Source organism: Misgurnus anguillicaudatus, chromosome 3 (assembly GCF_027580225.2).
Source record: "Misgurnus anguillicaudatus chromosome 3, ASM2758022v2, whole genome shotgun sequence".
Classification (NCBI taxonomy): Eukaryota; Metazoa; Chordata; class Actinopteri; order Cypriniformes; family Cobitidae; genus Misgurnus; species Misgurnus anguillicaudatus.
This window is the reverse complement of record NC_073339.2, coordinates 14,913,957-14,938,010: the sequence shown is the minus strand read 5'-3', so window position 1 is coordinate 14,938,010 and position 24,054 is coordinate 14,913,957. Positions and strand designations below refer to the sequence as shown.

Below are 24,054 nucleotides of genomic sequence, written 5' to 3'. Positions count from 1 at the left end.
TATGAGGTTTCTAAAAGCCAACAAAATGGTTTGGTAAAAAATAACTAAAAGGGAATCCATTAATGTGTTAAGTGTTCACTCTTAAAAAATGCTAGGTAATTTTTAACCTAGAATTGGGTCAAAATAACCCAGACAATGTCTATATTTGATCCAACATTGGGTTAAACAACCCATCATTAGCTAAATCATACTTAATCAGGCTTAATTTGATTCTTTTTATAGAAATCTGTGTTAAAATCAAACCAGTATTGTTTATAGCATTGACCTGTGCCTCTTCTTAATAGTCCACTTTTAAATGATGTGTGACAACTGGGACACATCAGCATAGGGGATAAGTGCACTGTGTTTTATGTATACACTCTCAGATGGAAAGAAAAAAGCAACTCGAGACTTTCATAAAATAATGTTTCATACTGTATATTAAAGTTGGTTTTAACAAGAATTTACGACACATGCTGCGTGGAGCCACTTTGCAGTTATTGCTGGCTATCGTTTTTATAGCACACGGAAGAAATGGACTTAGGTGCCTGCCATTTATTGTGATTGGGGTTGTTTAATGGAGGTCATGCTAGCCATTAGCCATCACTTAAATTTCAGAACTTTATTTTCTAAGAAAAGCGATAATATGCAACTTTAACTACAATGTGGTCTTACCGGTAGGGAGAATTTATGTAGCTTATTTTTTACAGTTCAACACGTCTTAAAAGTTTATTTATTAATTACAAATAATTACAAACAGTACAACAATTATTCTTAAGACAGAATTAATAGGACATGTGAAGGCAGTTATCTTCTGGAAAAAAATCTATTAATCCATTTGTACTTTACAATTCTTTTATTTGTGTGCCATTATTTTATATAAAAAACACGACACAAAATTAATAATTTTATTATAATGTAGGTTGTACTGCATTGCTGGTATATTATACACAAGTTAACACTTCAAACCAACGTGATTTCATGAGAATACATGTGTAAATTTGTCTAATATAGACATGTTGACAGGACTAATATGCTAATTATTTACGTATTAACAGCTTTACTGATGTACAGATCATAAATATAAAAATCAAATTTTTAGTCATATTTTCTGACTTATTTATTTAAAACAGTTTACTAACTTACCATAATGAAATGTTCACGACTTTCAGAGAATTAATTTATATTAAACTAGACTACACTTTAAAACCTTAAAATTAATAACATTTCTGTAATCATTTAACCATTTTGTAACATTGAGTTTGTTTGTCATGACACACAAAAAGGTGTTTTCTAATATGCAGTCTTTTCTTATGCAACAATAATTAAACCAAAACACAACATAAATTCACAAATATATGTTAATTTATTTATTGCCGTAATCCACATCTTCTAAATTCATACGAATGCAAGGAACACATCCAAATTCACTTTATCCAGCCATCTTAAAGGCGGAGTGCACAATGTTTGAAAAACGCTTTGGAAAAAGGAGTCGGGCAGACTACCAAAACACACTTGTAGCCAATCAGCAGTAAGGGGTGTGTCTACTAACCATCCTTGCTTGGGTTGCGTATGTGTGGGAGGGTCTATCAAAAGAAGGACCAGATTCTATTGGGGTAGGGGCGTGTTTGTTTAGGTGATTTCAAATGTCAACATTGGCTTTCAAACATTGTGCACTCTGCCTTTAATCCCAGTTTTCATTAGCGACTTTAAACGTCAAATCTCGAGTTCATTAATATGAATTTAAATTCAAATATTGTTTCTCAAGAAGCTTAACGAAACATATATGATATGATAACAAACGCTCATTGGTTCTCGCGTGCCATGTCATAGATTGTTTCCGTCTTAAAATTTGAAATGTGTGTATTCTTGCGCATAAATGGTTAAATGGAAATTATACAGCAATCTTTATGGTTTGAAAGATTTATTTTACGTTTTGTAGCTGTAAAACATAATAAATTCATGATTAAATGTTGCAAATACATCTATATTGTACACTTTAGCATGTATAAAAAAGTATCGTCGCTGTCCGATGAAAACCACGTATGTCCATTTTGCCGATTTTGAGATTTTTCGATGAATTGAATGTCCAGGTTCATTTCTGTATACAGTATGCTTTACATCTCTAAATGGCCAATGAAAAGTTGTGAAATCATGTCATCTGATTTTCACGTATATCCATTTGGTGTCAAAGCTGTCAATCACGCCACGTATCTCCCGCCCGGTGGAAGCATCTCGCCGGTCTTGTGAAGTTTCATCGAAGCTCAGCACTGGATAGCCGAATAAACATAGCCTGGTGAGACGTAGCCTCTTTCACACAGTAATTCTGGTAAATTACCACGAATTTACCAGAATAAATTTACCAGTAAATACAAAAATGTGCTGTTCCGTCTTTTTACCAGTAAGACGTCATTCACACATCAGTATCAAAATACCGGTAAAAATCTCCGTCCGTGTCGTATTTGTAAACAATGGCGGGTTATGACTTACTATCCACGGTCCGTATTTGTTGTTTTCACATCTGTGACAAACGGTCGCAAAGTTGCTCGTGACAAAACAAATTGTGTTAGGCGGCGTCAAACGGAACCTGCGTTTGGACATTAGGCTTCACAGATGGTGTGCTGGACGTCAGCAATATGGCAAATAGATGGTAAGCTGTTTTAAACAACTTTGGTGAAGAAATGTGGATGTTAACTTCAGGTGTGCTCGAATTTTAAGCAGGATGTCTGTGGAAACATCGGTAAACAGTACGGGGGTAAACGCGTCACCTGTATAAAAAACTTTCTGATTGGCCCGATCTGTCAGCGCGTTCTGACGTCGTCCGTTCTAAATGCCGGTAATCCTATATTTTTCGTTCACACATTGCGCTTACCGGTAAATTACTGGTAATCTTACAACCTGTCTTACTGGTAAATTGGGAGCACTGATTTACCGGAAAGGTTCACACATGACATGTTAACTTCAATTTACCAGTAAATTACCAGTAAAGACCGTATGTGTGAAAGGGACTACTGACTTTCCTTCATCGAGGTAAACGTTTCCCCCCTGACGCCAGATGTACGTCTAGGAGTGACAAAATTACGGTAGGACTGTGCAAACAAAGTATCTGTCTAGCATTACCATGTCAGTGTATTGATTCATTGTTCCATCATAGTTCGCAAGAGACATTTAATAAATTTATAATCAATATTAAATTAACTAAACGTATTTAATAAACTGAGCGTATTCATCTGTCAATATGAAACGTGGCTTGGCCATTCTAATTACTGATCGGAAGAACGCGTATCGACCACCGTTACTGTACAATATGCACGTATGTCCATTTAAACTCAATTTTGGTCAAATGTGGATTATATCATTACACTGGCAAGAATATGGTTACATATACAGATGCCGTACCAAGTATGACAACGCCACATTCAACTGCTTTTGAAATATGGTGTTTTTTTTCACTTCCTGAAGAGTAACCGTTTTGGACATACGCGAGTTTCATCGGGCAGCGATGGTATGCTTTTTTTTGTTTCTTTTTAATACTACATAAAAACCAGGCTGTTCACGTTAAACTGATATGTGACAGTTATTAACGTTGTGTTGCACACACTAACTGTTACTTCAGTCTTGTGTTATTGTATATAATGCAAGGTTTTGTTTGTGGCACCATGCTGTGTTTTGTCATTTCGAGCTCTGCGTCCTACATTAAGTTACATTTCCTGTGAATATACTTCACAGATTGTGTAATTTTGTATTAGGCAAGCTGATTGTGTCTCTTGTGGACACATGCTGTCTTTCATGATAATCCTTTTACAAAACAAATGACAGCTGAGTCATACTCCACTGACTCACGTCTGCCTTTACTGCGCAAAATATAAAATACAGTCGAAAAACAGGAAATCCAATAGGACGGATAATCTCGTAGATCATACGTGGTCCTCACTCCTCCATAAACACATTTTATATCTTGTGCACTTATGTAGTAAACAAAGGGGCGTAATAAACCTGGGCGTCCATTCATCCGTCGATGGTGTGTGCGATGAAATGTATGACTTATTTGTAAATGTTTATATGTTGACAGAGAATATTTATGGCTCTCGGAGCTCTAATCAGAAAAGCGATTTAAAACCGCACATTTGGTGTCGCTGATGTGATAAAGACCCGCAGAGGAACGCTGACAAAGATCAGAGATTCTGCAGTGTATAGAAACCAAACGAGAGAGAGAGAGAGAGAGAGAGAGAGAGAGAGAGAGAGAGAGAGAGAGAGAGAGAGGCCGCAACAATGACAGATGTCAATAGACTTTATTGAGCTTGGTCTTGTAGCCACAGTTATTGAATTATGGTAAATGTGTGCATTAAATGTATAGGTCAGGAGCAATTATGTAAATCCACCTAAGGTGACCTAATAACTATTATATTGCTATAGTGCTAATTTCATAAATGAATGTATCATTTACACAAATAAAAGGTTTCCCAATACAACTTGATTAGTAATGATAATACTTACATTAGGGTGGTCCTTATAATGGGTATTTTTTCCAACTCTCACCCCCTTAATGTGTTAGGATATCAATAAAAACACACTGTGCAAAATTTTGAATTGTTTGCTCAAAACCTTTAGATATTTCGGAAATCACATATTTTTGAAAAAACTGTACCATTTAAAACCGCACAACACACATAAAACTTGCTTCTTGGAGGGTAACTTTGTTCCACTTATTTCAGTCTCTTCTGATCCGAGTAACCATATAGCGGACTTGCTTCGTGTTGCTTCAGCCATTGTCTTAGTGTATATTTTCTATTGTGCTTTATTCACATTGAATGTATATTATTAAACAATTAATATACATTCAAGCACAAACAGGGTTCCCAAACCTTAGTTAACTTCAAATTCAAGGACCTTTCAAGGATTTTCAGGTCCAATACCCTCAAATTCAAAGACTAAATGTGGGGACACATTTCTAGTCAGAGTAAGGTTACATCGTGTTACCTTTAAACAGAGCCGGCGCCAGACCATAACTAACAGGGGGGCACGTGGCTTCCAATGGGGGTCACGCAATTAGCAACAATAACTTGCAAAAACAAGGCATTAAAACAAAAAATACAGTGCAAGCACACAGTCATACAACTGATACAGACTGTCAGCTCATTTCCCGTATAAAGTGCAGAAGATCACAAACTATGCGCAAAAGTTAAACTATTTTGAACTTTGACCGCGGCGCTCGCGCTTTGCTCGACACAACAAACTGCCCTCGCGCGGTGCAAGCCATTGAAATGAATGGGTTTCATAGCGCAGCGCACACCGCGTTCTAAAAGCCGCTTTACTGTAATCACGTTGTAATGCTGTTAACGGTCTACAGCCACACTTCACATTTAAGCTTACGTAAATTAAAACAAAGCTAACTTACCTTTAAAAAAGCTGAAGCCGGCATGTACGAACATTAAACTTCCTTAAAACAGTGTCCTGTAGATTTGTTTGAGCCAATCGGTGTTTGCATGAAGTCAGATGGAGCAGGCGGTGCTGGTTCGTTCTAAATGTTCTAATATCCATATTTTAAACAATCCATAAAATGCTGCAAAAAAAACCCACGTTGCTAGTATCAAGTCACAAATATGCTAAAGATGCATGAGATGCCGCAATACAACCAATAAGAGAAACTGGTCTATTTTAATTAAAGAAAACATATATCAACTATATGTTCCTCATTTGATAACATTAAAAGTCATGAAACATTCAATGTTTAATTTATTTTAATTATTCTTGATATATATTAAATTACTAAAAAACTCTGTAGGGGGGCACGGTCCGCAAATGCCCAATATTGGTGGGGTGAGAGCATGAACTTTTAAAAGTAAAAAATTAGGACCACCCTAACTTACATCGTATGTGTATAATTATACATTCGTTGTATTATTCCATACACAAGGCATATTTCACCTTAACCGTTCACATCCTAATTTTAATATGTTTAGATCAACCTCATTTTGTAAGTGGTATTTTTATGTAAAGATCAAAAAATTGTGAGGTTAAATAAGATGCATGTAGAAAAGTTTCATTGTGATCTCCAAATAGCAAAAAATGTTTATTACAATTGCAAATTCTCCTGGGAACTAAAAGCGCCTGTAGGTGAAAACAACTCAAAAGCGGAAAATAAATGGAGCATATGAAACATGCACAAGAGGGCAAATTATAGCAAGAAATTAATTGCAATTAAGCCAAATGGCATGTCAGTTCAATTTCTGGATGCACGATCATTACTAACCTTTAAGGAAAATAAAACAAACCAACAATGATGAAAACCATAACGTTGGTTCATAATGTAATAATGTTTAAGGCCAAAAGCTGCCCTCGGTTTGACAGACAAAGTTTCCTTAAAACATGTCTTTTATCGCATATTCTCCCTCCGAGGTTTACCCCTACAGCCCAGCATGCATTTCTCCACCCGCCCCTACCTAGACTCAGTGCTCAGGATGCTCCATCACCCAGCCAAGCTCGCCCGTGCATTCAAAACACTAACATATGTAGCGTGCTAACGCAGTTAGAGCCCTGCTCTTCAGATCCATGTCTGCCCGTTTAACACAATTACACTCGATTCCACAGCTCCAACGACCTATCAATGTCAATAGAGTTAGCCGCTCTCACTGCAGTCGGCTTTTAGGCGTGGGGTGCGGTCGGGTGGGGGTACGGTGGTAAAGTTCCATTGCAGCTAATGCAATGGGAATGTAGCTCTGAGAGCTTTTATTACATTAATTTGTCTCCAGTTAATTCCATCTCAACCCCTTTAATACGAATTAGCCTAAAAAGCCAATTAAATCGCGGTTGGCTGCATCACCTCGGCGTGGCCTTCCGGCACAAATGCGCATTGTGAGAGCGCCCGACTTGTGGGGTGGGTGCTCTGATTCGTGCCACGTCGTGCCTGAAACGTCTCTAATTGAAAGTGAGCATGACAGCGGTTTCCTGACTTTATTTAAGAAAGCACGCAATGAGGATGCAGGGGAAAGCTGACGTCAAGCGAGAGAGGCCAGGCATAGAAATAGAGCATGATGTTTTTCACACAAGTGATTATCCAGAGAACAAAATGTGCATGGTTGATAGCAAATCAGATGGGTTGACCGGTCATGTGTCATCACATTGTGTTTTCCATGTGACTAGCTGCTCAAGTGGCATAGTGACAAATGAACCAAACAATATATCACAGTCCCGGATTGGCCACAAGAAAGGCCGGCAGATTTCCCGGTGGGCCGGTCTGTTTTTTTGGCTACGAGAACGGGCGTTGTCATGGGCACTTATCCAGCCCCACTCGCATAATATACAGGTGGGAGATGTCCCCATCGCGTTATGCCCAAGTTGATTGTGTTCCGAATCCCAACCACTATTTGGAAGAATTCTTGCATTAGGGTCTATTAACATCTAAAATGTATGTAAAAAACTGCAGGACGCGCAGTTTTCTTATGCTTTTTAAAACTGAGTTTTGTTTCAGACAGGTCTATATTTAAGTGCGCTTGCGGCCCATCTAGATTTAAAATAGTGCACAAGACGAAAAGTTGTGGTTTAAAAGTACATATTTTTTATTTTTCTTGTCAAAAATGACAATCGTTTCGCTAGATAAGACCCTTATGCCTCGTTTGGGATTGTTTATAGTCCTTTGAAACTCCGTTGAAAAAAACTGTTAAGTGTTAAGTATTAAATGTTGGGCTCTATTAAAGTCCATTAAAATTAGAAAAATCCTGCAATGTTTTCCTCAAAAAACATAATTTCTTCTCGACTGATCAAAGAAAGACATCAACATTTTGGATGACATGGTGGTGAGTAAATTATCTGGATTATTCTTTTAAGAAAATGGACTAATCCTTTAATCCACTGTACTATAAGTAGTTTTGGATAAAAGTGTCTACCAAACACAATGTACAAATATATGTAGCTATTTCTTAAACCCTTTATAGAAAGTTGGCATCCTCAGCCTTTCGCAAACAGTTAAACATGTACACGCACCACATATCAAACATCCAGATTATTGATACTGGTAGCGAAAGTCGAATGACCAGCAGGTTACATGAAAAGAAAGGAGACAGACACAAGCACCGGGTGCAAGATTGATTTCACCTTGTTTGGACTCACGAAATCGGGCCTTTAAAGCCAATAACCTCTGCTGACATGCACTCAAACACAAAAACACAGCAACTGGACACAGACAACGCTAGAAACAAAATGAGTGAAGAGCTATTTCAGCCTGGAGCAAACACATATAACAAAAACCACCCACACAAAAACGTTTTCAAGCACACTCTATTCGCATAAACGGAGTGCAAAAATGTCACAATTTCTATGTAGATATGGGTCCTTACTTGCCCAAAACACGTAGAATGAAAAAGAAAATGACAGCTGGTAAGAGGGAAGAAAATGACACATCTCCCCCCCACACACACACACACACGTGCACACACACAGGACTCCCCTGACTCACAAAGCAATGTGAAGACCATTTCACTCTCATCAGCGTTCAGTAATGAAGCAGCTCCGCAGACAACATGGCCGCCGAGTGATTTATCATCATTCTGAGCCCTATTTCATTCCCCTGATTACTGCAGCGGCAAACATGAGGAGCAAATTAATGAAAATGTTGGAGAATTATAAACTCCGCTTTGCCCCTGTACTGCCTGAATTATCTAGCATAGCGCTGTTGAATTAAGCCCTCTGATAATATATGAGGAACAATTTCTCGTTTAACCTGCAAACCTCGTGTTTTAGAGAGGTGGAAGTACCGGAGCTTGGGAAAAAAATCGTAGCATGAAATATGAGGTGGAACAGAAACTGAGAGAAATCGGGCTCTCGTCTGGTAACTTCTCTCTCTCTCTCTGTGTTACCGGTGCAAGGCCGAGGGCCAGCAGGCAGGCAAGTGTCCTTGTAGAGAAAATTGGGAGATAAAAGGTCCCTCCTTGAGAGTTTGCAACTATGTGTCCTCTTACTTTTCTCATTACTGCCTTTAGATGTGGCGAGAAGCTGCGAAGGATCCGCAGGAGTCAAAAGATCCTGCTGTCCCCACAAGTATCAATCTTTGATTGAGGGACGTACGAATCCCAGAGGACCCGCGAGCCTCTTTTCATCTGCAAAAGTGGTGCCCTTCTTTCGTATGACCTGGGATTTTCAAAGAGATCGTGAAGGTGTAGAGCAGCATGACAGTGTGGCTTTGAGCTTGTGCGTTGGACCTTTGAATGCATTTAGCATTCGCTTATACATGAAGACCTAGTGATTGAGATGTGACGTGAATAGTTAAAGTTAATAATGTATTTTGTGCCATTAATGCGTGGGGGTTATCAGTGACATAACACAATAGTAGACGGTTGAAGAGAAAATGAAATAACAACAGAAATAAATATTTTAAATTTAATAATAAAAACCAAAAATTGTTTTAGTATTATATAATAGTAAAAAATAGTAAATTAGCAAAAACTTTTTCCCTTAAAGGATTAGTCAATTCTCTTGAAAAAAATCCAGATAATTTACTCACCACCATATCATCCAAAATGTGATGTCTTTCTTTGTTCAGTCGAGAAGAAATTGTGTTTTTGAGGAAAACATTCCAGGATTTTCTCATTTTGGTGGACTTTAATGGACACCAACACTTAACAGTTTTAATGCAGAGTTTCAAAGGACTCTAAACGATCCCAAACGAGGCATAAGGGTCTTATCTAGCTAAACGATTGTCATTTTGGCAAGAAAAATAAAAAATATGTCTTCCTCCGGTCGTGTGATGCGCCAGCGTGACCTCACGCAATACGTCATGACGTCAAGAGGTCACAGATGACGTATGCGAAACTATGCCCCAGTGTTTACAAGTTTGGATAAAGAGGACTGTTCAGACGTTGTTGTATGTTGATTGATACTAATAAATGTCTTTGTGTCAGTTTATTGTTTAAAATGGACCGCAAATGTGCGTTTCATATATGTAACATGTGACCTTTCGACGTCATTACGCAATTACTTGAGGTCGCACTGGCGCGTCACAGGACCGGAGGAAGATGAGAAGTTGTAGTTTAAAAGTGCATATTTTTTATTTTTCTTGCCAAAAATGACAATCATTTCACTAGATAAGACCCTTACGCCTCGTTTGGGATCATTTAAAGTCCTTTGAAACTGGAATTTTAAACTGCATTGAAACTGTTGGGTGTTGGGGTCCATTGAAGTCCATTCAAATTAGAAGGATCCTGGAATGTTTTCCTCAAAAAACATAATTTCTTCTCGACTGAACAAAGAAAGACAACAGTTTGGATGGTGGTGAGTAAATTATCTCGATTTTTTTTCGAAAATGGACTAATCCTTTAAAAAAGGATATCCTTACTCGTAGGAGTTGCACAACGTTAATCATTATAATATGACATTGAAATTATCAGCAAATGATTGCAAATATAAATATATAATGCACTAATAGTAATTATATATAAAATAACAATATAGTGACCCCTAAATAAACTTGCACGAACTATTTTTTTCCAGTTTAGTGTTAAACATGCATTTGACAGTTAGCAAACGACCGTGGGGCGATCTGTGGGACTACCAACCAAGGCTGTTGTATGTGGAATGGGGTGGTATTTGAAGTATGTACTTGGGAGCAAGAGTCTCTCATTGGCAGAACAAAGCAAGCCATGGGCATTAGGGGCTGACAGATGGAAGGGAAGGCACAAGTCGCTATGGGAAACGGCTGATGGATCGCCCCATACGGGCCGCTTAATAGGGCGTAAGTGCAGAATCTGGTTGGAAAGGGGCTTTCCGTGAGGAAGTGGGTTAGGAACAGCGTTGTCGAAAACAAATATAAAAAACGCCTAAAGGTGGTTCTTGCAAAGTCTACATGGACTTCTGAGACTAGTTAGGATGTTTATTATAAGAATGCAGTTCAGACATCCCGGTAAAACAACTGGTGTGCTGAAATATAGCCATACACATTTTTTGTCTTACGATGTTTTTGAGCATCACCTTCACACCTTTTTTAAATGTACATTATGTTTTCAACTGCATCTAGCGGATGGTAAAACGCAACCAATGTCAATTTCGAAATGCAAGAGAAGCTACGGTAGCTGTTACACGACAAACATGTTGTCGTCTGAGACAATGTAGGGACAAATAGTTGGCCCATTTAGGGCTACTGTAGAAACATGACGGCGACTTCCATGTAGGGTGGCCAGCAGGGTAATAAAACAATAATAAAAACAATACAGTTCATCATGTAAGGACTTTTTACATAAATTATAATAGTTATTTATATTATATTGCATTTCTGTCAAAAGATCCTCCTGAAAGTCCCACATTGCACCTTTAAACATTATAATGTATCCAGTTGCACTCCGCCGTGTCATTCAGGCAATGTATTAATGAGTTAATTTTGACAAAATGTACTTATTGAAATCATTTAGGGTCACTTATTCTTTTAATACTGTATAAAAATATCCTTTTTTCACATTTTAGAGAAATACTCGACTAAAACAGGAGTAACTGGGTGATTCTCACGAAAACTTGGTTTTAAAAATGTCAAGCATGAAAATGTAAAAATTGCTTAAATTTACCTTTTTTCCCACCAGACATTGAAAAACAAAGTCTGGAGTAAATGGGAACATTAATTTAAAAACTTTAACTTATCATTTAACACTTTTTGTAACATAATTTAAAAAATTAGTCCTAAAAAATCTCATTACCGCAACAGTCAGAAAACATCAACACTGACATATTTTCAAAATGACATGACAAACCTGAAAGAACATAATTTGGAGATTCTGCACATGCATTTAAAATCAAAGTATTATGCTTCTATTAATTAAAATAACATTTAATAAGCATCTGTTGCGGTAATGATAATCAAAATGTCGTGTAAGCATTCTGACAAGACAATATTTCAAATTAACTGTAAAAAAAATGATCTTACCTGGTAGCCATCTTGGAGTAACTGGTCCATGTGCTTGGTCAGTCAAAATCAAACTTTATTAAAATTCTGTATGTGTGCTTAAACTGTTCTCAAAAAGTGTTGCGGAGGATGAGAACATCAGGCATGGACACATCATTTTCCTAATTTTTCTTCATTATTATTATACATGAATATTCAGTAAATATTTTTCTGTCATCTAAAGTAGTCTAGCAAAACATCCATTTATTTTTTTCCTTAATATTTTTGTGTTAATTTGATTAAATTACAACATAACGCATGTTCAAACACAGCCGGACACATTGCGGTAATGAGAATTTCAGCAGAAAATTAGATAAAATTTACAATTATAAATTCTAATGTTGAAATCACACATTGTGCAAGGTAGAACACAGTATTGTGTTAATTCTGATGCTTTTTAATGTTACTATATTACACATTTTAAAGCTAAAATCATTAGTGCCGTGGTGTTTCAATGGATTCGTGAGAATCACCCAACTATGATATGCTAAAAATCCAAAATGCATGAAAACTCTGGTTTAGAAATCCATCCTTTGCCTTTAAATGTATAAACAATGTAGTCTAGACATTTTATCAAACAGCTTTTTGTCGTTTTGCCCTCTAAGGCTTTTAATTAACAGTAATAAAGGACTTCTATGCTTGGCTCTGACTAGCTGCTTTTTCTTATTTATTTATTTTACTTTCAAACCAAATCATCCATTTTCCAAACTGCAATTCTTTAAAAACTAGAAAATAATATACTGGCACAATTACACTTTTGTCTTAAAAACTAACCTCAACATTAAGACCTCTCTCAATGACAAGCTGGCAACGAAACTTTAATTATGAGAAATGCTTGTGGTTTGATTGTCTGACAGTAATTATGTCTTTCTGTCTGCTACCGCCAACACAGTCAACTTCACCTGTCCACCCAATTGACAGTAAAGATAACGGTGGAAGAACGCCATCTGACTGTGCTGCACGCTTATTGTACTGTATAAGCATATGTCATGTTATAGAAGCAGACCAACCATCTCAAAAGTGAAGAGGACAGATTCTATAGATCAGGGGTCTCCAACATTTTTGTGAGCAAGCGCTACCACAATGGATAAAACAATCAGGAGGGCTACTTTTTGATATGTATCTACTCAAAACGTTTTCGTTTTACGTTTTTGTTTATTTTATTTTATTTTACTTGTTGATATGTTTTATCATTGTTTAAAAAGTAAAAGAAGCCAAGCTAATTTAAAAATATGCAATAAATACATATAACAATTGAGACTATTAATATAATGTGCTTTGGCAGGCACCTCACAGACTCTGTGCAGGCACTACTGTATGTTGGAGACCACTGGTACTGTATAGACGCTTTCAGCAGTACTGTAACAACATAAACAAATGGCTTTCGTGAAACAAACGTAACATAAACTTCCACAAAGAATAGCCACTAGCCAGACCATTAAACAGAGACTGGAATTTAAGTTCCGCCATGACGTGTTACCGCAACCATGCATACCGTCTATAAAATCAGACTGTATATATATATATGTTGATCTGTGTTTAAATCTATGTCAAAGAGCTGAACCATATGGTTGCGATGGCTCCTTTCGGCATTGTTTCTGCGTCTTGTCCACACATAATGCTTTCGTGTTACTAGGTCCTCTTTACGGCAGTGAACCCAGAACATACCGAAATTTTCTGGGACCAAAGTGTAATGTGAATGTGATTACTCTCATGTTGTTACAAACCTCTATAAATTATTTTTTTTCTTAAACTCAAGAAGACATTTTGAGTAAAGTTTGTAACCAAACCGATCAGAAGCCCCAATAATGACTTCCATAGTAGGAAAAAACAAACATAGGGGGCTTCTGATTGGGGATTCCTCGAAATGTTTTGAATTTGTGTTTATCAGAAAAAAAGACATTTAAATAGGTTTGTAAACTTTGTAACAACATGAGGGCGTGATGCCTTACATCAAGAAGGTCCCGGTTTGAGCCCCGGCTAGGTCAGGTGGCCAGGTCTGTGTGAAGTTTGCATGTTCTCCCTGTGTCAGTGTGGGTTTACTTCTGTTTCCTCCCACGGGCCAAAATCATGCAAGTTAGGCAAAATGGAGATGTCAAATTGTCCCTCCCCCAACCTGTATCGGAATTAACTTGTGTATGGATTAACCAGTTCTCTCCATGAATATAGCCATAGATGCTGGAATGGTGTAAAGAAGAAAGAAAAAAAAGAAAGTAACAACATGAGAGTAGTAAATGATGACAGAATTTTCATTTTTGGGTGATCATCAAGTACTTCACCAAACTATGGATTTGGACATAGCCAACTTACGTATAATGAGCCTGGAAAGTTAAATGAGTGACATAAGCAATTTCTTGTTGCCTTTTGTGCTACTACTATTGAACACAGATGGTGCAAACCATACTTTTAAATGCTGTGAAAAGCAGTCGAGGCCGATGGCTTATAAAACATTGTTCACAAGGTCTGCATGATAATGTATACCACTCGACATTTCTACAGCCAGGCTAATAGAATAGCGAAAGCTTCGCGAGCAGATGATGCAGTTGATGTGACTTTCTTTAAAAGCTTGAGGGCGAATGTGTGTATTTTTGTTTGTGTCTTTGGGGGCAGACGAGAAGTGTTTGGAGATGGTGTGAAAGTAAAAGGAGGGTTTTGCTATGCTATGTGCATGCTGTGGGATACTCTCTCAGAAACGTCTGGTCATGTCCAATGAGACGGTGTCTGACACATGCCGAACGGAGGCATCAAAGCATTTGTGCTGCTGTGAGGACACCGTGACATCTTTTTAAGCTATGCTGGTTAGACTGTTTAATATTTCTAAACGGATAATTCACCCAAAAGATGAAAAATTGTCATAATTTACTCACATCATGCTGTTGTTTACAAATGTGCCATATTGAGATGCTAAAATTACTTCTGACAAAAAGATCTAATTTTTAGTAATAGAAAATTAAATAAATGATGACACATTTTCATTTTAGGCTTAAACTAATGGTTGAACATCAGTGTTGATAATATCATGTAACTGCTGGCTTCTTTATACTCATTTCATATCTGTGCATCTCCATAAAAAAAATTCCTTAGGGGACAATAATCTTTAACATCAGACTACAAAATAATGCCTTTCATTATGTAGTTAGCAGTGATGTATTTTTAAATTGTAAACAGAAAGATAAACTAAATAACCTATTGCTTATGTTGTGCAACATTATGGACACTATCAGTGCAGACGAAGCATCTAGATTGTAACACTGTGCTTCGAAACTATTAATCTCATCGTATCTCTCACAGTCCCTGGCTTGTGTTGATCCACCGTTCTTCATAAGTAATCCTCTGGGTTGCACAGGCTCCAACCCAGGCTTTCATCTGCAGGCCCGGGGCCAGCAGCAGCACTGTTAAACTGACGGAGTATTCATCAGCCCTGCCTCTTGATAAAACCTTACTGTGCGGTCCCCCTGGAGGGCCGAAGAATGCAGGCATCCATCTTCTTTAAATGCCAAGTGACCGCCGGAGAGCCACGTCTGGCTGAGTGCGAGATTAAGCTACGCTAACCAACTCTCTACAAGCGTGCACTAGGTTAGCAAAGTAAACCACCACACCTGCGAACCCCCCTTAACCTCTACCTAAATGATCAAGCTCCCTTGACCCCGGTCAGCAATACATTACCCTAACCGATCAATTGACAGATTGGCCTGTCCGGACTGCCGGGACTAAATCAGCCAATTGTGATGATTCAGCATGGGTCTGGAGACCAGGCTGCTGTCACCAATCAACGATCACCACGAGCTGGGACAGGTATGGACATTTTCCTGCCACCTGAACTTAATTTATCACAAACCGGGACATTGATCAACCTCGTGCCGTTCTACGAGTCTCCAGGGTTGAGGTTGAAGAACGATTACAGCGAAGTGTGACAGTCGGTGGCAAGAGTTACGGCAATGTTGGTGTAGAAATCGTTTTCACTGTAAAACCTAGAAACCGCTTCTAGTTACCTCCCTTTACCCGTAATTCCTTGTAGATTGATGTCAATTGTAAGGAAAACCTAAGGTAGTTTCTACTACCAGTCTACTCAGCTCAGTCAGAAAAGTGGTTAAAATATGCTGTCACTGGGAAGGTACCCTTTGAATAGGTCCTAATATGTACAGATATGTATTTTAGTCTAGGACCTATTTGTAATATATGATGCAACCACCATTGACAGGAATGAAAAAAAGACATATAGTAGGAGAGAAAAACAGAGCATGAATAAAACAGATGAATAACACACCTTGTTTTCCCAATCCTTTTTCTTTTAACCCTTTTTTTTATCACACACTTTCAAGCCCACAGCTGTAGCTTGCCAGTAGCTACTGTAATACAGAATTTAATGAAGCATCATCAGTAAGCTAAGAAACTATTCAACCTGAGAGACTGGAAAGCTTGTTATAGCAGAAGAGACACTAAACACAAATAGTATATGGGCAGATTTCCACGTTTGTATTTTATGTATCGTGATTTATACAATAATCACAATGAGAAAGATCTCAGCCCCATATAGAATATGATGTAGTAGCATTTTCTGTTTTTTTTTTTAAAATATAGAGTCGGGTGATACATTATTTATTCAAAATAAATTTGTAATTAAGACTAAGGGTGATGTATCAGTTTGTGAAATATATTCAGAAAAATATACAGTATTCTATGTTTTGACATACTGTATAGGGCATGACAATACATTATTAATTTGAAAAAAAAAAGAAATTAGTAAAAATATAAATAGTTAATTGATCATCTTAAGTCACACATGTATATTTGTTGCAATAGGCAAAAATAAATTGACATGGGTCAAAATTATAGATTTTTCTTTCATGCCAAAAAATCATTAGGATATTAAGTAATGATCATATTTTACGGACTTGTGTTTTTTGTCTTTGGATTTTGAAAGATATCTAAAAAACGGGCAAAAAACTTTAAAGGCGTTTTTCTCAGGTTTTCTGTTGGAAAAAGAGGACAGACAACCTTAATTCAAATGTATATATCTTTAAAACCATTCAAGGTATGACTTTGAGGATATCAATAGAAAGCTTATGATCTCCTCTTCTCCATTTGGTTCCAAAACGCAATAAATCCATTTTGACAAATTTAGGTAAAAACGTGTTTTTGATACCAAGAAAGTGACAAGATGAAAACCACTATTTTCTGTTACAAACTTTCACATAGCATGAATATAAAATGTTAATGAATATAAAAATTAAAGTATTATTTTGTTTTGTTTGTTGATCACGAAGTACAAAGTAGATGAGAAAAACTAGGACTCTGTGCCGCCATTGTTTGCGTGAATGGTGCGCTGTAATTTCTGGAGCGGATTTATTGCGTTCTGTAAAAAAGGAGGAGTGGCGTTTATCGCATTTTGGGAAAAAAGGGAGAAAAGATGACAGAATAACACGGCGGATATTGGATTTTGCGTAAAATTAAGAATTTATTTTTAACTACTGACCTGATATAATACTGATTTTGGCAGTAACTCATTTTTTTCAAAAATGACATTTATCGCGTTTTGGAACCAAACTCTTCATATATATATATATATATATATATATATATATATATATATATATATATATATATATATATATATATATATATATATATATATATATATATATATATATATATATATATCTATATATATATATATATATACACACGAAGAATGTATTAATGTGGACTTAATTTTCTCAATATTCAGACTTTTTGCACCCTTAGATTCTCAGACAATGGGCTCTATCTTACACCCGGCGCAATGCAGCGCAATGCGCGACTCAAGTGTCTTTCGCTAGTTTCCACCCTAATTTTCACGTTTAGCGCCCCGTTGTTTAAATAGCAAATGCATTTGCGCCCCCTTTTGCGCCCATGGGCGTTCTGGTCTGAAAATGAGGTGTGTTCAGGCGCATTGTTGGCGCGTTGCTATTTTGAGGCAACTAAAATAGACTACGCCATTGACCAACAAAAACCTGGTCTAAAGTCTAAAATCAATGGCGCAATATGTTTTATGTTATTTAAAGAGCGCATTAATATGCGCCTATAAACGGGAGGACAACGCGGGTTTGCTTATCACAAAGTACATGAATGCGCAGCAGCACAAAAATGCTTTTAAATATGAAAGATTAAAGGATTGAATGTAAAAGATTATTATTGAGTCTCTTGGACATAATTGAGGACTTATTTTGAGACGTTAGAAGGCGCAAAGAGCTGCTTCACCTGTAGCCTGGTAAGTAAAAAAATGCTTTGCTTTAAACAAATGCATCTGTTTTTAAATGTTTTTTTAATGCTACCTCACGGATTTATTGTATATGATGACTCTGTACCTGCGGATATGGTGAGATGAAAAACATTTTAAGTAATGCTTAAAAAAAACTCTTTGCTAAAAAAACGCTGTCCAAAGTGCTGAAACGTGCGAAGAGCCGTTTGTAAATTCTTTATCTTCTGTTTGTTACAAATAAAGTATTTTTAGAGTACAAACCTTATCTTACATACTTGTAAATTATTTTTTGATGATATTGGATAGCCATACATTTAAAGCAATTACAAGCCTGCTTTTTTACTTCCATGACTAAAAGAAAACGGGTTTTAAAGGTTTTAATAAAAAAATACAATTTCAATTCAAGTGAAAATCAACACAATTATTTAACATTAATCTTAAACGGGGGATCTTCTTCCTCCGCTTAGTTTTTCAGTTTACAAAGTTCGTCATCTAAATAGGGATTAGACATAGCGCCAGCACAACTTCCTTTTAAAGGGGATGAGAGCTGGGACTCTCATTGGTTTACTGGACGTTAGGCCCAAAATACTCCCATTACAATAGGACCAACCCTTTTCGACCATGCGTTCGGCGCACAAACCATTTTTCCCGTCGTTAAATTAGCAAAAGTGGATTCGGACACGCCCATTTAGACGTTGCGCTGTGCGCTTTAGACAATGCGCTTAGATTGTTAAAATAGAGCCCAATGGGTCTCATTCACTAAGCATGCGTACGCACTAATTTGTTTGTAAAATAAAGCAATAAGCCCCAAGAAGCAGTGGGTTGCCAGTGCATTTTATAACAGCTAAGGGACGTTGTTAGGCACGACGCGAAACTTGAATTAAGTGTTTAGGAGAACAGAAATCTTATTTCAAGATTTTTTTTCTCACCCCATTGGCAGATATTTTTTATTTTTGATGTTTTAAGCACAAATTCACTTAAATTGTATATTTTTTGTCTAAAAACTAGACTTATTTTCTTAGGTCATTTTGCTCATTAAGAAAAAACATCTTAATTTAAGAATTTTTAGATATTTCTACTAAAAAACAAGACAAAAATACTAAGAAAGTCAATTTTTGCAGTATAGTTCTCCTAGCCATACCGGCCTTGAAAATAGCAACTTTTAATTTCCCATCTGTCTTAGTACACGATGTAACTACAGAAGAGTCAAGTTTTAAATAGGTCAAATATCGAAACCCTTTGGTTATTTTTGAGCGCGATGCTAATGGTCTAATCAGATTCAATGGATTGTGCTAAACTATGCTAAAAGTGGTAGCGCCAGACCCGGAGATTGGCAAAATGGATTCCAAAATGGTACAAAAACAAATGTTTAACTCTAGGGGAGCTGGAAAATTAACATATTTTGAAAAAGTGTCCCTTTAAGCATTTTGAATCGACTTAGCTACAATGGCAACTGGGTAAAATTATGGTTAATATAAGTTGCCAGTATAGAATGGAATATTTGCATTTATATTGATCTGTCAATCAGTACCAATGTACAGGTGTCCTGGAGTTGTCCACAGTAAGCCGCCACTATACATAATAAGTACATGATTAAATATAGTGACAAAAAAATTGTCAAAGTGTGCAAAGAAAATATTAACAAGAATCAAGTGACACACACACACACATACACATGCTCATTTTATAAAAACGTAGAGAACAAATGAGAAAGCGAATCTCAAGAGAAAGTAAAACTCATATAAAACATCCCAGCCTAGCAAACAGAGTTTCTACCAGAGCAGGAGTTTATAATTAAAGTAGTAATGTTGTGTTTTGACTAGAGGGGCATCACTAATCAAATGAGAGGTTGTATTTAATATTCCCTCAGTTCCCGTATGGCGCGCACACAACATCTGGAAACCCACATTAGATTACAGCGAGGAAGAAGCCATCGATTACCGCACAGCACCAGAGTCAGACAGCCTCATTGATATCATTCTGATCAATATTGCCCAACACCTGCCGATGGTTTAATAACAGCTTTTACAAAGTAATACACACACACACAAACACACAAACTATCTTTATAATTCCACTGGATTACATGCCCTTAACCCTCAACACAAAAGAGACAGGAAGGGCAGAAAGACTAAAGGTCGGAGTATTGATCTATCAAACTATATTAAGACTCTTAATCTGGTCAACTCTCTTAAGATGCAATGTCTGTAAAACAGGAACTGAAGTAAAGGGTATACACCACGTATGAAATGATGCTTGCAGAGCTTTTTCAAACAAGCAACAAGAGGTAAAGTATAACACAAACATATATCAAAAAGATGAATCCAAGGCACTCTTCTTCAATGAAAACTGTAAAAAGCCTTTATTAAACTGGCTACTTCATAAGTTAAAAAAAAACATGGGTTAAGGAAAACAACCCACGCGTAGCGGCACAAAACAGCCTTCTTCAGGGTATTATAATAAATAATATATTATAATAAAAACCTAACCTAACCCTAACCTAACCCTAACCTTTTATTGTAACACAAACATGTTAGACAAACATTTTATATAACATACAATCTTGAAGAGTCCAAATGCAGTAGTGTTTAGTCGGAGAGAGAAAAGTGTTGTTATTTCACCAAATGGTAACCAAAACAACCAATTGTAACCCACTACACAACGTATCACGGCCGTATTAAAAGCATCACAACGTTTTGAAGGTCATCCATAGACTTCTATTACACAAAAACTTAGTGACGTCAACGTTTCTATTAGCGAGTTAGAACAGACGTATTGTATGCACAATCTTTACAAAAATTGGCAGCAATGCCATTCTAACTCACCAAGGATTTCCTGAACAAGCAAGATCAATTGAAAATCACCTTGGAATCAGCTGAATCATAACGTATGACAGCCTTACAATTGCAGTCAATAAATATACCATCATGGAAACTACAATTTCTGATAATGTAGCTCTTATAGTGATTTACGCATGTCAATTGTTATTTTATAAGAAACCTTAAACCTTTAACCTATGTCGCATAAGAAGAAATATGGAGAAAGGTTTGTCTATTCTGTATGTTACTCGACAGCAACCCTGAAAAATAATAACACTGTCAAAACTCTTACAAGGTATATGCCAAATGCCTGAAAGGTACGGTTTTTGTAAATAAGCTTGTTGTTTAAAATGATTATTTTGGAGGTACAAGCAAAACAGGATGTGAAAGAATAGAATAAAATGCTTGTTTCAATTAGTCCCTTCACAAAACTATGATAAATGCACTCACAGAACAGACTGTGAGAAACCTTGCTGTGAGTCACGGGAACATTAACACCTCTTGTACAGACAAATGCAGTAATAACCCGCGTGCATGTGAACTTTGAGCAGGTGTAGAAAGATGTTCGACTCACATTGTTCATGTACTCGCTCAGTAGGTCTTGCAGGGCTTGGCGCACGGCGTTGCACTCGGCTACGATGCGTTCGCGGCGGTCGTCACGCGTGCAGGAAGAGTCGGCCATGAGGGCGGCGCCACTGATGATGCTCTCCAGACGCTCCTCTAGTGACGGCCTGAAGCGAGCCTCGCTGAATGTTAGAGGGTCCAAAATGATCTTATTCTGAAAAAAAATGTGGTTATTATTATTATTAGGAAATAAACAATAATCTTAATTCATTCACCGCCAGCCCTTATTTATTTATTTGAAAAGTTGCCCGGCAGCATTTTTTGTAATTTTCACAAAAGTTTCACAAAATGCATTCCAGAAAAAAATTCTTCTAAAATTATATGAACATACAAATATATCAAATTAAAAACAGACCCTCTGCTTTCAAACAAACAAACACAACGAAAAAAAAGCTTTAATAATTGCATTTTTTAAGGAATTGTGTTAGAGATCAGTTTCAGAACAATTATCAAAACATACACAGAGTTTAAAATTAGTAAATTAACTTTTTTTAATTTTATAATGTGGGTAAGTGCGGTATTACAGATTAACATAAAACCTCACGAGGAACACATTTTTATACAAATGTTTTCTCTTAATTGACAATATAACTCGTCAGTGGCGTGGAAAGAGTTATGAGTAAGTCTTGTGTATTTTTGATATTCAATTACAGGGTAAGGTAGGGAATGAAGTTGTTTACTGGGACACCATTGATCCCCCCAATACAGTAAACAGCACATTTTAGAGTGGCCTTTTATTGTGGCCAGCCTAAGGCAACACCTGTGCAATAACCATACTCTCTTTTAACCATGCACCATCTTGATATGCCAGACCTGTGAGGTGGATGGATTATCTCAGCAAAAGAGAAGTGCTCACTTACACAGATTTAGACAGATTTGTGAACAATATTTGATTTAAATGGGCCATTTTTGTACATAGAAAAAGTCTAAGATCAGGGGTAGGCAACGACACTGGAGTGCCATGTCCTGCAGAGTTTAGCTCCAGCTCGAATCAAACACACCTAAAATAGCGAGTCAAAGTCTAAAAGGTAACCTGAAACTACATGTAGACAAGGTTTTATCAGGGTTGGAGGTAAAATCTGCAGGACATTGGCACTCCAGGACTGACGTTGCCTACCCCTGTCTTAGATCTTTGAGTTCAGCTCATATAAAATGGAGGCATTGCATTTATATTTTTATTTAGTGTAAGTTACAAAACCTAGAGAAGAGCTTTCCCATCAAAATGCAATGTTTAATGTAAAGCGGGTGGATACGTAACAAGCCTGAAGGATGTCTGACATAGTTCATAATCTGTTACAGTCTGTATCCAGAGGCGTCTGCGAGGTGACCTTCAAGGCGAGCTCCGAGGCCTGGTTACAACCCCGTTGTGATTTAATAGAGCTTTTAACCACGGGATGCAGACTCAAGAACATCCCATTTTTTATTGTTAAAAAGTAGCTACCAAATACAGGGCTTTACGATCTCCGGGGATGGGAGGGAAAATTACCATATTGATAGCGGCAATATTATGTTTTACGGCTATATGTGAATACAGCCTCGGCAGCACTTTGCATTTTGTGGACTTTGGCGGTGCAGATGAGGTTGAATGTAGAAGAACCGCTTGCTTGTGTTTCTGCCCTTTACTTTTTCGATTAATAGAGTGTCACTTTAAGTTCTCCAAGCGTTCATTATATCCCAGCATGCATTTCCTGTTTACTTTGCAAGTGAACAGGCAGGAAACAATGTCTGCTTCTATGTCATGTGTAGATTGCATACGCCAAAAACGACAACAGCGCAATTAGAGAAAAATTCCCATAATAGCATGTTGCCATGGAGATCAACTCTTAAGTAGCAGCACTCCTGGCCATCTCAATGATAAGAACCTTTTGTTTGAAATATGATTTGTCAACAAGGAATTGTCTGGCTGCAGTCCACTTTCTGTAAACATGAATCAAAGATTGTCTTAAAACGTCTGAATAGAAAAAAAACAGGAGCTGACTGATAAACCGAAGATTACTAAAACACCTGCGTGTGACTCATATGCAGACTGCATAGCTTGATAATGATTATATTTACTTACAAGCAACATAATATGGCCTTTGAGAAGCATTTAACTGAAAAAGAATACGCAGCCAGACGTCTTTGGCTAGACTTGATTTTATTAGCAAGGACTTTATTTGGGTTGTGAAAATACTTTTAAGTTGCATTAAAAAAAATTGTGTGTTCAATGCAATGGTAAGCTTATAACAATGTTGTATAATTTACTGGGAATGATTTTGCTGGAACTGTACAAAGGTAACGATCAGTAGGCAAAGCAACCTGCAATTTTAAGTTTCAGAAATGGTGATATGCACAATTGCTACAGATTGCAGCAATATTATTAGTTGAAAATGTTTTGGGCCACTTGTTTAGCCTAGCTTAAATGAAAAGAAAACTGAAAAGCCATTTCAGAGTCAGGGATTTTTCCACAAATTTGTCTTGAATTAATT

The 24,054-nt window shown here is 37.0% G+C and overlaps 1 protein-coding gene across 1 annotated transcript in view; it reads right to left on the bottom strand.

Annotated features, from left to right (window-relative positions):
- ctnna2 (catenin (cadherin-associated protein), alpha 2) overlaps positions 1 to 24,054 on the bottom strand; it is a 622,713-nt gene that overhangs the window by 423,721 nt on the left and 174,938 nt on the right. The window contains exon 7 of the mRNA XM_073862287.1: positions 21,537 to 21,740. Coding sequence (XP_073718388.1) covers positions 21,537 to 21,740 — 204 coding nt within the window. The remainder of the gene's footprint in view (positions 1 to 21,536; positions 21,741 to 24,054) is intronic.